Source organism: Misgurnus anguillicaudatus, chromosome 12 (genome assembly GCF_027580225.2).
Source record: "Misgurnus anguillicaudatus chromosome 12, ASM2758022v2, whole genome shotgun sequence".
Classification (NCBI taxonomy): Eukaryota; Metazoa; Chordata; class Actinopteri; order Cypriniformes; family Cobitidae; genus Misgurnus; species Misgurnus anguillicaudatus.
In genome coordinates, this window is record NC_073348.2 from 12,450,351 (window position 1) to 12,465,463 (window position 15,113).

The following is a 15,113-nucleotide window of genomic DNA, read 5'->3' on the forward strand; positions in this document are numbered from 1 at the left end:
TTTACATCTGGGTTTTATATATTTATATTTATTGCGGCCACCTGGTGGATAATAGCGGTATTTCGGATTGCTGGAAAAACTCGTCATTGGCAGGGAAGCGTTTTCTCATATTTGTCGAGTTAACTCATCAATGGCGAGGAAAGAGTTAATTATGGGGGGAGGCTTTTTGTCCCCACCTGTGATAAAAATTATTCATATCAGGCAGGGATATAAAGACCAGAGGTGGGGAAAATCCTGCTATCCCCCCAGGAAATCATACCATGGTGTGGACACACATAGACACTGAGCAGTGTTAATTTAACACGGGGCATTTTGCGGTGTAGAGGGTCATTTTGATGTCAGACTGCGTTGTAGTCTTGGAGACACTGTTTGCTTCACTCATATTGTATTGCTGAATGCTCGCTGATCCAGCACTCGCTGTAATGTTTCAGTGTTTGCCAAAACACAGGGTGACACTGAGGAATCACAGCTGTCTTCAGTATTACACAGCATCCTGTGACAGTAACTTTATCATTACAATGAACCTCATATTCTGACAATCCTCAGCAGTACTGGATCCTTGGAAAATGTGTTACACAATATCTACTGTTATTGGTTTACACAAAGACAAGCATTCACATCTTGAAATTGTTTATGTCGTCAAGTAATGTCATCAATTTAACCATTCCACCATTCAGAAATTCCTGAGTCAGCACAAACCTGGAATCTGAACGTTTTTTAACACTTGTCATGTATGCTGCCCTACAAAGCCAAAGGGCAGTAACTACGCATTTGGTCAATATTGAGTTAAGGGTTGAAATGGGCTTTGTGAGATCTGTTGTGTCTTGTGACAAAGTCTCCTGCACTGTAAACATTTTTTGTAGAAATTACAGTATTACTGCGTATTACTGGCAACTAGCTGCCAGTAACTTACTGTAGATTTTACATTTATGTTATTTACTGGTGAAAGTTTGTTCAAAGTTAAATGAACATGGAACATTTTCATTCTTTATCTTCTACAGTAAGTTACTGGCAACCAGCTGCATAATTACAGCACATTTTTTACAGTGTGGTTCAATTTTGTCCCATTTTGGAGAAATGTGTGTGCCAAAATTGCAGTAACATGTTTGATTGGCTGGTGTAAAAAACTTTAAGGGCATTTTTCTCCGTTTCAGTGTTTACGTAGTTACTGCACTTAGCCTTTGTTGGGTAAATACTGGACAAAACACATAAACCTATGCTGGGTTGTTTCAATGCAATGCTGGTCTGTCTCAACATTATTAACATTAACACTAAAGAACATGTTCGTCTTACCACTGTGTTTTTTGACAGTTCTTCTGTTCGCAAGGAGACTGAAATACATGATAAAATACAAACAGATGTATTTTATACATTATGTTAAAATTAAATGTCAACTGGGATGAGTTAATTGCTTTACTCCAAATGTGGCCTTTATAAAATGTTCACTTGGGCAGATATAATGGGAACAAAAGAAATAAAGGCAATAAATCCACTTTTATTTAAGATGTTTTTTTCTAATATTTTCGACCCACTGACAATTCTCTGAAAAGCTGTCAAAACTAGCTGACATTACTTCAGAAGTGATATATTAGCAATTTTATTCACAAGCAGATTTTTCCCTAAAAGAATACTTAAAATAAAGAAGATGAGATATATACAGTCACTTTGGGCAACGTAAGTCTTCGGCTTAAAATAAATCAGTACATAAGGGCCAGTGAGCAACAGGTGGGTCATTCCATACAAAAGCCGCTTAAATGCAAATGCTGTGCCTGTCATGCTATTGCTATGAGTGAGGGAGGGCTACTGTGGGTTTCTGAATACTGTCCAACTCACAAAGAGGAACACAACTTCTTAATCTGCCTTCATCAGCAAAGGTAAACAATAAATCATTGGCACAACTGAATCATTTTGTCTTTGAGTCATAATTCAAACTATGATTCACCATGACACCGTGCAAAAGGATTTGGGTAAAATGATCAAGCAGTGTTATATATTATATTATATTATATTATATTATATTATATTATATTATATTATATTATATTATATTATATTATATTATATTATATTATATTATATCAGACCAAACAATAACACATTATGCTAAACAATAGTGCTTCCATATTTATTCATGGTTGTATGTATTTTCTAGACTCTCTGTATCTCTGTATTCCCCTCATATTACTGTAAGGATATCTAGCAGCTGGCCCTGTCTATCTTTAGCAAAGCACATGAACAGAGACACTGACTGACTGTAGGGGCTGTCTACTTCATACAGCTTTACTGCAGAGACGTTACCTCCGAACTTTGTGATGAGGCACACAAATGGATTTTAAAGCTGATTGAAGCAGAACAATCTGTGGTGAACATGAAGGTCTTTAAAAACATTCCAGTAATAGTCTTTATGACATATTTCAGCCTGATTGAAGGGCTACAGAGAGGTGAGTCTCAGCATGTCATTATTGATAACTAACTTATGTTGACTTTGCTGTGCAGCCACTAACCACAGAGCATGCACAACTACAGTTCACCAAGACTGTTGGATTTAAAGTTGCTGACAATATGCACATACAGTGTGTATTACTGTATATAAAAGAGAGACTTTTTTTCCACAGTCCCTTAAGTGCCACAAGTGATTATATGAGAATTTGTATGTATTGTATGAGTTGGCTTATTCGTATAAATTTGTTTGAAGTATATTGTACAAAAACATTGATTATCATAAAAACAATAACGAAATCCCATCCCTAACCCCAACGTCACAAGCACAAAGGCAAATCGTTAAAAATTTACAAAGGTGGTCATATGAATTAATACGAATTTGCCAGCTCGTAAATTACGTATGAATTGCCATGAGATTCCGTTAAGTGTTCATACAAGAAAAGCTCTATATACCCCACAAATCACAATCGTATAATAATTTGCAGTAATGTGTTACAGTACATGTGTCAGTCAGGAATCATTGACAGATGGTTTTATTTTATTTGATAAGATTTATAGCGCGATGATACATACAATCCTTAACTCATACTTGTGACTCTTGCTAAACCCAAAGGCATTGTGACCTCAGTGCTCAATATCTTCCAACTGGAAATGTTTGTGATGGTTTTGGGAGCTATCACAAGCTTTCACGCGGCCCCAGATGGGAAAGATACACTGTAAGCCAAGATTTCATCAGATACATTCATGCGGTCTATATCTATATCTTGACATATAAATGTTATTGTATATAGATGGGCCTATGTACATATACAGTAAATACCATACTGTATAGGTTGTAAAGTACAGTAAAACAGCTAAATAAAAAAATACTAAACAAAAAGTAATAATCTGCTTTCAGGAAGGAGAACAAAAGTATTTTGGTGTTGACATCAAAGGTCTTACAGATCAAACTATATGCTATTTTACATTTTATTTGTTGAAGCTATAGTCAAATTAGACAAATGATAACATAAAACAAAAAATTTAAAGTAAAAACAAAAAAGTCCGTTTACAATAATTATATGGGCTATTTTTATAACCGTTTTAGGTTGCCACTAAATGTCCAAAGTAAAATATAAGTCCTGAAACAAAATCTGAACTGCTGCGCTAAATCATTCTGTCAATACATGATGCCAAAATGGTATCAGATGGTCAGGTATAAATTTGATATTGACGTACATCACTTGAATCAAATAAAAAGCATTTGTAGCTGTTCTGCTCATCATCTGACTAAGGAATGAAGATTAATGTTCCTTCTCATACTTGGCATACAGTACATCCGTTCTGTTATCAAAGCAAATGTCATTGACAGTTTGAGAATACTATATAGCATTGAAAATGCAATGTGATGTAATAACACAAGAGTGCACAGCTAAAAATCATTTAAGAGTTAATGAGTAATGAGTTTTTATTGCATGAGTTGGCAAGATATTAAGTCAAGTGGCATGTGCAAACAAATGACTAGAGCTTTTAGACAGATCTAGTTTTTGTGATGTGATGCATTGATAGTACATTTACCGTAAGTGGTTTAATATATTTTTTAAGGGACGCTGTACGAGCTATGTGTTTTTAACATTTTAAGGAGCAAGTTGATACAACTTCACTCATTTAAGGAGAGAGATGTCACTACAGCAATTGCAATAATTACACACTTTAGTAAATCAACTTATTTCTTCGATTTAAAGCTGGTAAAGAGATTTGGCATGCATAAAAGTGGCATCTTAACTTGAGCTGTCGCTAACAGGTCTGGGACGATGATGTCCTTGGAAGTTCCTGTGAGAAACAGGTGATATATCCACTGATTCACATGTTGGAGTGCTAATGCATCCCTGTGAGAAAACGCAGCTGAAAGCAAATAAGGTTTGCAGGGTCATGGTGTAAATGAATTAGACTCCATGTTCTCTATTTGCCTCTCTGTCTGACTACACTTGTTTTGGGCACTTATTAGTTTAGCCGAGCATAGAGACAAGTAAGACTATGTTCAACTAGCAGAAACCAGTAAAACTCTTTAGGATGGTTTAACTTGGGCTTTCATCCGAGAAATTTGATTAAATCATCTTTGATTAACAACATAAGTCCTTTGGTTTATTCAAGATTACATTTTTGTAATAAAGTCATGATGGAATTTTAATGTCCATCCATATTTATTTTTCACTCTTTTTTTAAGATACAAACAGAAAATACAGGAAATATTTACAAAAAATAAAATAAAAATTTTTAGAACTAAATGTCTTCTTCAGGCATCAGTCAGTATTGTGTGACCTCTCTTGGCACGAAACACATCTTGAGTTTTTTTGAGGAGACTGAAGTCCTGAAGTAATTTGATTAGAATTAGAAATTAGGATTTAATTTCATTTAGGTTAAGATATCCTGCAGCTGCCTGCTATTGCTCAAGTGGAAGGGGAGTTTACCCTAAATACCTGAAACTTCAGTTTATACTGTTTTAATACTACATACTCATTTCCTATATTTTCTGGTTGTATTGTTATAAAGAGACTGATAAATAATTATACACTCACCTAAAGGATTATTAGGAACTCCATACTAATATTGTGTTTGACCCCCTTTCGCCTTCAGAACTGCCTTAATTCTACGTGGCATTGATTCAACAAGGGGCTGAAAGAATTCTTTAGAAATGTTGGCCCATATTGATAGGATAGCATCTTGCAGTTGATGGAGATTTGTGGGATGCACATCCTGGACACGAAGCTCCCGTTCCACCATTTTAGTAAAGTGAACTCATTGTCATGTTTAAGAAACCAATTTGAAATGATTCAAGCTTTGTGACATTGTGCATTATCCTGCTGGAAGTATCCATCAGAGGATGGGTACATGGTGGTCATAAAGGGATGGACATGATCAGAAACAATGCTCAGGTAGGCTGTGGCATTTAAACAATGCCCAATTGGTACTAAGCAGCCTAAAGTGTGCCAAAAAAAAAACATCCCCCACACCATTACACCACCACCAGCAGCCTGCACAGTGGTAACAAGGCATGATGGATCCATTTTCTCATTCTGTTTACACCAAATTCTGACTAACATTTTTCCAGTCTTCAACTGTCCAATTTTGGTGAGCTCGTGCAAATTGTGGCCTCTTTTTCCTATTTGTAGTGGAGATGAGTGGTACTGGGTATTCTACTGTTGTGGCCCATCCGCCTCAAGGTTGTGCGTGTTGTGACTTCACAAATGCTTTGCTGCATACCTCGGTTGTAACGAGTGGTTATTTCAGTCAAAGTTGCTCTTCTATCAGCTTGAATCAGTCGGCCCATTCTCCTCCGACCTCTAGCATCAACAAGGCATTTTCGCCCACAGAACTGCAGCATACTGGATGTTTTTCCCTTTTCACACCATTCTTTGTGAACCCTAGAAATGGTTGTGCGTGAAAATCTCAGTAACTGAGCAGATTGTGAAATACTCAGACCGGCCCGTCTGGCACCAACAACCATGCCACGTTCAAAATTGCTTAAATCACCTTTCTTTCCCATTCTGACATTCCGTTTGGAGTTCAGGAGATTGTCTTGACCCGGACCACACCCCTACTAAATGCATTGAAGCAACTGCCATGTGATTGGTTAATAAGATAATTGCATTAATGAGAAACTGAACAGGTGTTCCTAATAATCCTTTAGATGAGTGTATATGATCACTTTAACATTGCAAAAACAACAAATCTAATGGTAGCATGGTGGCCTAAGACTTTTGCCCATCCACATTTATGTATTTAGATGCTTTTATCTAAAGCTTTGTCATAGGGAGGCAATATTTTTTTTATATGTTTTATTTTTTATTTAAGATAAAAGAGGTGTGTCTGCAGTCAATATCAATTTGTCGATTATTTTTGGAAGAGATGAGTATTAAGTTGTTTTTTTGAATGTTGCAAGAGCAGTAGCTACCCGGACTCCTATAGGAAATGAAAAGAGTCGTTTTTACATGTTCCAGATAAGAATTTGCAGTTAATGTGTTTTGGAGCTTAAAACTGAATGGTTCAAGGTCACAAAGAAATCTGCATCACATCCCCGCAACCACTCTTTGGATGAGCACAATAGAAACATCCAGTTATTGACTTAGCCTGTAGCTTCATTTATAGTTCACTGAAACTGAATATAGCATGTGTCATGTGTTTGACATGTATAGCATGATAATTACATTAAAGAGCAAAGTATGGTGCATCCATTTTTGGTTCAGTTTAATCTGAATATGTAAGAGCTTATGATCATGAAAGGGGAGATTTGCAAACTAATACAGGGTCTTCTTTGAAATTCTGCCTATAGGAAAGCTACAGTTACTCATTTTGTCTCATTTCACTTTGAGAAGACTTCTTATAGAACAGAATGGAAAATAGTCGTTACATAGTACACATGGTACATAAGTGTTAGTAGAAAAGAGCAACCCATGCTCACTTGCTACATCTCTCGGCCTACATTTTTGCAAAACTTAAAATACGTTGCTCCAGGTATCTCTGGATCTTTCCATGGCCTTTCATGCATGATCTCTGAAAGCCAATGTTGACATTTGAAATCACCTAAACAAACACGCCCCTACCCTAATAGAATCTGGACCTTCTTTTGATAGACCCGCCCCACACATACGCAACCCATGCAACAATTAGGTTAGTAGACACGCCCCTTACTGCTGATTGGCTACAAGTGTGTTTTGGTACTCAGCTTGACTCCCTTTTCCAAACTGTTTTTTTTTAAATCATGCACCCCACCTTTGAGTAGATTGTACTTTGTGCCATTTGCACTTACAGTATTTATAGTCATATGCATGCAAACGCGCGCCATGCCTAAGTGACTTATGGTGTCCTTGTGGCTTGTTTTAATTAAAACGCAGCTGACTAAAACGTACAAATGTACTTTGATCATTAATTACTGTTCCTTTTGAAAGTCACCACTATGCTTCATGTAAACAACAAGTTCTTGATATACCTCGGCCGAACACGAACAATACTGACAGTAAAGACATCAGATGTTTATCCAAAGATTATACGCTTTTTAACCTTAAATGAATCCACATTAAAACGAAGAAAAACACAAGTGCCCCAGTGCCTTTAGTGTACACTCCGATCCAAGGATGCAGCGATATGTACCAGGAGCAACTTTTTTTAGGTTATGCAGAAATGTACAGTAGGCAAAGGTACGTAATTTCACTGAGCCTTTAGGAAATGAGAAGAGAACTTTTCAGAGTGGATTTTTCTACTGTACCAGTGCCAGACTAAACAATAAAACTTAAAAGTTAAAAGAGTTATCTGATGGAAAACATTCTTCCTGAAGGGGAAGTGTAAAAACAGACTTTGAATTTTATAGTGCATATTTAATGCACAAACATTATGTAATTTTAAGTGCAAAAAAGTAACGTACAGAGAAACACGCTGCAACATTCAGATGATTATTTTCAAATAGCTGGTCTATGTCAAACAACTATAGTGCCACATTTTCTGTGTACATGGTTTCTAATGTGGCATCTGAAATGAAACTCCATTAGTGATTGATTTGAAACATTTAAACTGTGTCTTTTATGTGAAGAGGATGAGTTTGACGTTGCTATGCTAATGATGCAATGCAAGCAGATACAGTATATGAACAGAAGGTACCTGAACCATTGTGTTACCATACTGTAGTATGTAGTATTTACTATATTAATATGTAAATATATTTAAATTGTATGATAATAACCCGACACCGAAAAGTATACATTTGTATTAGCATGGGAAAGTACGAGAAAAACATTGTAAAAGCATTGTAAATTGAATGTATTGTCGACACTCTTCCTCCAATTACTATCTTGAGGTGTTACTTATCAGTTTATTTATTGATAAGAGGCATTCTTGTAGCTCAGTTGTTGGAACATTGTGTTGACGAGGTCATGGGTTCATCCACACACATACTGATAAAATGTATAGCTTGAATACAAGTCACTGTAGTTAAACATCTGCCGAATCCATAAATGTAGATAACATCAGGCCTGATCTGGCAGCAGTGAATTCACACTGTTGCTTCCATTAGAAACTCCTTGTGTGAATTATTTGTGCCATGTTTATGAAAGGTTCAAAACAGTTACAATTTAAGCTGTCTTTGTGACTTAATTGTGTATAATAAAACGTTTTACAATAAAAATAAGTAAATCTTATCTGCTTCATTTCAGCACCTAGAATCACAACATTGCTTGAGACAATGGATTTGCCCCTGGATCAGAACGCTACATTCATCTGTGAGGTTGATTCATACCCTCGAGCTGATATAACATGGACACGAAATAATTATCAGATACAGTAAGAAATATATTTTATTATTTTTATTATTATTTTAGGCACTAAAATCACAAATAAAATCTCCTAAAATATCATTTCTTGCTTTTGGTATGCAATAAGCATTAATGGAAAGTTACAAAAAGTCTCCTTTTAGATTTTTCTTCTGAGAAAGCGACCTCAGTATTTTTGCATGAGTTTCTTGTAAAGGTCTTAAACTGTGCTCAGATTTGACAGGACAATAAATTAGGCAACCAAAAGTCAAAGATTTTGTCTAAGTTGTAGGGCACTTGGCTACAGATATGATGTTGGATTATAAGATCTGGGTTTAAGTCCATTCCGGGTCATGTTCTGATCCCACGCCCTCTCTCTATCGCACCCTACTCTACTCTCCTGTCTATACTTCACTTTCCTACAAAAATAAAGGCAAAAGAGCCCAAATATAAATAAAAAGGTTAAAGATTTTAATTTTCTCATGTAAGTGTCACAGGAGTGACGATCTTTTAGGCGGAACCAAAAATTGGGCAAGTTTGGTTCCGCCCGGATGTTTCCGCCCGGACCGGTAAGAGAAAACACCGGACATCCGGTAGCGCCGCGAACGCTGTAATCAGCTGAATTGCATGCAGCTGAGCGTTATTAAGAGGAGCGCCGGGTGATTGGAGGAGGAGAACACTCAGGAGAGTATTTTAGATCAGTTTGAAACACAGTTTGAGGTCGATTATTCCTGTTGTTGATGTGGATTGTAGCGCTGAGTTGGGCTCACCGGGTACGCTATTTGGGACTGCTGTATTGCTCTCTCTCTCGTCTGGAATATAGACTTACGTGGAGGGAAATACCGAGGACCTTAAAGGTAGGAGAATTAAACGAATACTGACCTTGGACGAAAGCAACGAAGGAAGGAAAAGACGCACCAGTGGGAGTATATGACTGTGGAAAAGTAGTATTGGTGGCTGGAAAACGCCCTGTCTGTGCATCTGGAATGATTACAGCATGAAGTAAATCTAGGACGAAGAAAGTACAACAGTTGTGAGTAACCGAATCTTCTTATGGAAGTATTGCGCATGTATTTGACCTGTATATCTTTTTGAGTGTCTCCAAAAGAGAGTGGGCGGCCCTACCCCTGAGCCAGCGTGGTGGGTGAGCCGAAGGGTCTTTGTGTGAAACAGCTCCAGCGACGAAGAACAAACACTAGGCCGAGTTGCCATCTCCATCTCTCCGTCCAGAGCGAAGGAAAGGAAGACGGGCGTCTATTGTGTGCACTGAGTGGTGGGTGAGTCTTGGATGTAGAAATATTCACTTGAAGTGGTGCTGTGTAATGCTGTGTATTGCAGTGGGATTGCTGTGGTCTTGTCTGACGTACCCCCGCCTCCAGTCACTCGCTCCAGAGACGACGAAGAGGAAAAATGGTCCTAGAGTAAGACCTGTACATGATTATGCTGTGAGTGTGTTTCAGACTTAAAATCACGAAGTGGTATCCCGAAGTATTTTCCCAGCTAAACGCTCGGCGGACTCGAGTTTAGGAGTGGCGGTGAAGAACTGTGCTATTGACGGTGTGTGAGTGTTACCTATAACATTGCTACCTTACCTGTGTCTTTTTATCATCGCAGAGCTTGAGGTGAAGGAGATCCGCCGCCCCGAGGTCTCGACGAAAGGGCGCCCCGGTCCAGTTTTCGATTGACCAACGGGTCTCGAGGAAAGGGCAGCGCTCGACCCGGTGTGCCGGCGTGACGTCTTCTCGCCCCTCTGTGTACCAACGAGCTCGCCGAGAGGGTTTCGGCCCCCGGCGCCACCTAGGAAACCACTGTCCAGTTGACGCATCACGTAGCCAGCCATCGTAAGTCCGCCACCCTGTTTAAACAAAGCATAACCTATCAAAAACCTGCCAAATCAACAGGGAAGAGGAGTGTGTCGTGAGAGCTGTGCAGAGAGCCATACCGACCTCGAAGTGGTAGCCAGCAGTCATCTGTGGAAAGAGAGAGAGAGAGAGACAGCGTGAACCCTGGGATACCGAACTGGGAAGAGAGCCTTACCTACCAAACGCTGTAGTCAGCGCAGAGGTGAGAGAACCATTGGAGACCGATTCATTGTGCTTTTGTGTCCCAGCAGTCATCTGTGGAGAGAGAGAGAGAACCAGCGTGAGCACTGAGATACCGAACTGTGAAGAGAGCCTTACCTATCAAACGCTGTAGTCAGCGCAGAGGTGAGAGACTCATTGGAGACCGATTCATTGTGCCTTTGTGTCCCGGCAGTCATCTGTGGAAAGAGAGAGAGAGCCAGCGTGAGCACTGAGACACCGAACTGTGAAGAGAGCCTTACCTACCAAACGCTGTAGTCAGCACAGAGGTGAGAGAACCATTGGAGACCGATTCATTGTGCCTTTGTGTCCCAGCAGTCATCTGTGGAAAGAGAGAGAGAGAGAGACAGCGTGAACCCTGGGATACCGAACTGGGAAGAGAGCCTTACCTACCAAACGCTGTAGTCAGCGCAGAGGTGAGAGAACCATTGGAGACCGATTCATTGTGCCTTTGTGTCCCAGCAGTTATCTGTGGAGAGAGAGAGGGCCAGCGTGAGCACTGAGATACCGAACTGTGAAGAGAGTCTTACCTGCCGAACGCTGTAGTCAGCGCAGAGGTGAGAGAACCATTGGAGACCGATTCATTGTGCTTTTGTGTCCCAGCAGTCATCTGTGGAGAGAGAGAGAGAACCAGCGTGAGCACTGAGATACCGAACTGTGAAGAGAGCCTTACCTACCGAACGCTGTAGTCAGCGCAGAGGTGAGAGAATCATTGGAGACCGATTCATTGTGCCTTTGTGTCCCGGCAGTCATCTGTGGAGAAGTAGAGAGAACCAGTGTGAGTGAAAAAGGAGCGAGCAAGGAAAGAGAACCCATACTTACCAAAAGCCGTAGTCGGTGAGGAGGTGAGAGAACCCTTAGAGGCCGATCCATCGTGTCCTCGTGCCCTGGCTGTAGTCTGTGGAGAAAGAGAGAACAGGGAAGGAGAGTGAGTCGACCAGCGAGGAGCTGTGGGAGACAGGCGGCGAACCGCCTCGAGCTAACTACAGGTACACGGATACGAACAAGTTTATACCAACACTGACTTTGATTTATTTCTGCCTCCAGGAAGGAAGCGGAGCGCGCCACGGGCAGAGGGAATCCGAGGCGGGAGCCCGTTCCCCGACGTTACCCCTACCCCCTGTCACTCACTTGCTCGTGGCCCCCTGGAGGGCAGAGCCGGATATTAGTTTTAAATTTCCCTTTCCCCAATTCCCAGTACATTTTTAAATATTTAAATAAATAAAGAAATTTTTATACTTACCTATTCCTCGTTGTTGTTTGGTCATTGGGTTGGTTTTGGGGACCTCCTCGAGGTGGAAATTGAGAAGGGGCGTGGCTTAACCACTAACCGCCAGCCCCTGGCTTGTGACAGATTTTGGCGTAGTCGGCAGGGTTCCACCTCGAGTTGAGTAACCAGACTAGCCCAATGACCGACAACGCGGGGCCCGCAGCCCAACCCCGTGCGGTGCCTGTCTTTATGGGCAGCCCTTGGGTCCAAAAGTATGGAGGGACAGAGTCGGGAGTACGGCTAACGGAATGGAAGGCTCAGTTAGAGTATTTAGCCGACCTACAAGGCCTTAGTGTAGCCCAGCGGCTCCAGTTCGTACTGAACTCCCTAGAGGGAGAAGCGCGGCGAGAAGTACAGGCCGCCCCTGAAGCTGTCCGAACCAGTGCCCAAACTATATTCCAGTTTCTCACCGAGCAATATGGTGACCACACCCCTGTAGCCGTCCTCCGTTCCCAATTTTTTAATATTAAACAAGGCCCCCGACAACCCATTAGAGCATTTGCCCTAAGACTGCGTGAGCAGTTCACCCGGCTACAGACCCGCCGCGATCATGGGCTGGGCGACGGAGAGACTTTGTTGCGCGACCAGTTCCTTCTGGGGATGAAAGAGGGCCCCGTGAGACAGAGCCTGAGGGTCCAGTTTCGGAGAGACCCTGACCTCACATTTGAAGATCTGAGGAAGGAGGCGTTAGCTCTGGAGGGCGATGAGGTAGAAGTGAGTGAGACCCCAGTATGCGCGGCTGTAAACGAGAGCGTGCCAATACAACCAGAACGCACGGATTGGAAGCAGGCTCTGAAAGCCGAACTTTTGAAGGATGTCCGGGAGCAGATGTCAGAATTATCTAAAACTCTGTTGGGAGAGCTGCGCCAAGGTAGGGCGCGGGAGGAACCAAGGCCGGCACCCCGAGAGCGAGTATACTCGGAGAGGAGCCGAGAGCCACCTGGACGCCCAAACCGTTATATTCGGCCCCGTTTCGAATGGGATGAGCAGGGACGGCCGATCTGCAACCGGTGTGGTAAGCCAGGACATTACAGCCGCCAGTGTGGGCCCCGCAGGGCATCAGAGGGGGGTTTTTAGGACGACCGGCCACAGTGGGTCGTGTGGCCGGGACCCCTCGAGAAGACCCGGGACGAAGGGACAGCTCTAGGCAACAGATGGTCGGGCATAGCCCGGTGGCAGAAGTAAAGGTGTGTGGCAAATGGATCCAGTGCCTGGTAGACACGGGCTCACAGGTAACGATGTTCGCGGAAAGCCTCTCCAAGGAGATATTCGGACAGGGAGGAACACAAGGAGCGGAGGCCCCCTGGCTGACGTTGAAGGGCGCTAATGGCCTAGAAATCCCCTACATTGGCTATCGCCTCACGGATCTTGAGGTGCATGGGGTAGTCGTCCCCCAAAAAGGTGTGATCATTGTCGAAGATAGGTGTTTGGGCGCCCACCGAGCCTTATTGGGCATGAACGTCCTCTCCGAATGCTGGGAGGAGATCTTCCAGGCTAGGCCTGTTCCGAGGATCTCACCTACTGAGAGACCCAAGTGGGAGCGTGTAATGGCCGACTGCCGTCGGGTCCAACTGAACCAGGTTCGTAGAGATCGGGAGGAAGTGGGAAGAGTAATGTGTCGTTTTGCTTTGTCTATTCCCCCTAGGAGCGAGGCTATCGTATGGGCGAGAGTGCCCCTTCGGGAAGCGAGCCCAGAGGAGTGGGTGTTGGTAGAGCCACATACAGATTGTCCACAAGTGGAGGTAGCACGGGGACTAGCAGCGGTCCACCGGGGGAGAATCCCGGTAAGAGTACGAAACGAGCACCCCTATGCAGTACAGTTGTACCGGCATCAACGACTGGCTCGGCTGACGACGGTCACACCTCACCAGGTGAGGGAAGAGAGGGACGTCAGTTTTCGTCAGGTGTGCCCCACTGTGATCGAGGTGGCCCTGACCCAAATGGATGCCCCGGCGAGTAACCAGGGGAGAGGTGTGCCAAAACACCTAGCGGGTGAGTCACTGCGAGGAGACGACCTGGGACAGGTACAGGCACAGAAACTGCAGGCACTCCTTCGGAAGTGGCAACATGTGTTTGCGAGGCACGACGAGGACTACGGGTGCACCAGGGTGGTGGAACACCACATCCCCACTGGGGATGCAGGGCCAAGTAGGGAGAGATATCGACCGATCCCACCTACCTTGTATGCGGAAGTACGTACACTCCTGCAGGGCATGTTGAGCCGGGGCATTGTCCGAGAAAGTAGTAGTCCCTGGGCGGCCCCCATCGTGCTCGTACAAAAGAAGACAGGAGCTTGGAGGTTCTGTGTGGACTATCGCAAGCTGAACCTGGTAACTAAGAAAGATGCTTTCCCCTTACCAAGAATCGAAGACTCCCTCGCTAGCCTTACGCAGTCGGCCTGGTATTCCACCTTAGATCTGGCCAGTGGGTATTGGCAGGTGCAAGTAGCCGAGGCAGACCGGGAGAAGACCGCCTTCACGACCCCGTTCGGACTATTTGAATGGGACCGGATGCCTTTCGGGCTCTGCAACGCTCCGGCCACCTTCCAACGCTTGATGCAACGCTGCCTTGGAGGTCAGTTGATGGAGTCAGTATTGGTGTATTTGGATGATGTGATTGTGTATTCCCCAGATTTCGATTCCCACCTCCGGCACCTAGAGGAAGTCTTCCGAGCCATGGAAAGGTACGGGCTGAAGCTGCAGCCGGACAAATGCCATCTGCTGCGGCGAGAAGTGAAGTTCTTGGGCCATGTGGTCAGCGCAGCAGGGGTGGCCGTGGACCCCGAGAAAGTCTCGGCAGTGAAAGATTGGGACGCGCCTAAGACTGTGAGGCAAGTACGATCCTTTCTGGGGTTCGTGGGATATTATAGGAGATTTATTAAAGATTTCTCGAAGATTGCCAAGCCCCTTAACCAGTTGCTGGTTGGCACGGGACGAAGCCGGGGCCGTGGGTCGCCCCCTATTAACTGGGACAATGATTGTGAGATGGCTTTTCAGAGGTTGAAGCAGGAGTTGTTACAGGCCCCCATCTTGGCGTATG

General features: G+C 43.1%; 1 protein-coding gene across 3 annotated transcripts in view; it reads left to right on the forward strand.

Moving 5' to 3' along the window:
• The first annotated feature begins 2,246 nt into the window (after positions 1 to 2,246).
• Positions 2,247 to 15,113, forward strand: part of musk (muscle, skeletal, receptor tyrosine kinase) — a 48,515-nt gene continuing 35,648 nt past the window's right edge. For 2 of the 3 annotated variants that reach the window (XM_073873978.1, XM_073873979.1), the window contains exons 1-2: positions 2,247 to 2,441; positions 8,628 to 8,754. In XM_073873978.1, coding sequence (XP_073730079.1) covers positions 2,369 to 2,441; positions 8,628 to 8,754 — 200 coding nt within the window. In that variant the 5' untranslated portion in view covers positions 2,247 to 2,368. Of the gene's footprint in view, positions 2,442 to 4,214; positions 4,268 to 8,627; positions 8,755 to 15,113 lie in introns of those variants that run through there. The other variant, XM_073873980.1, reaches the window with a different exon arrangement.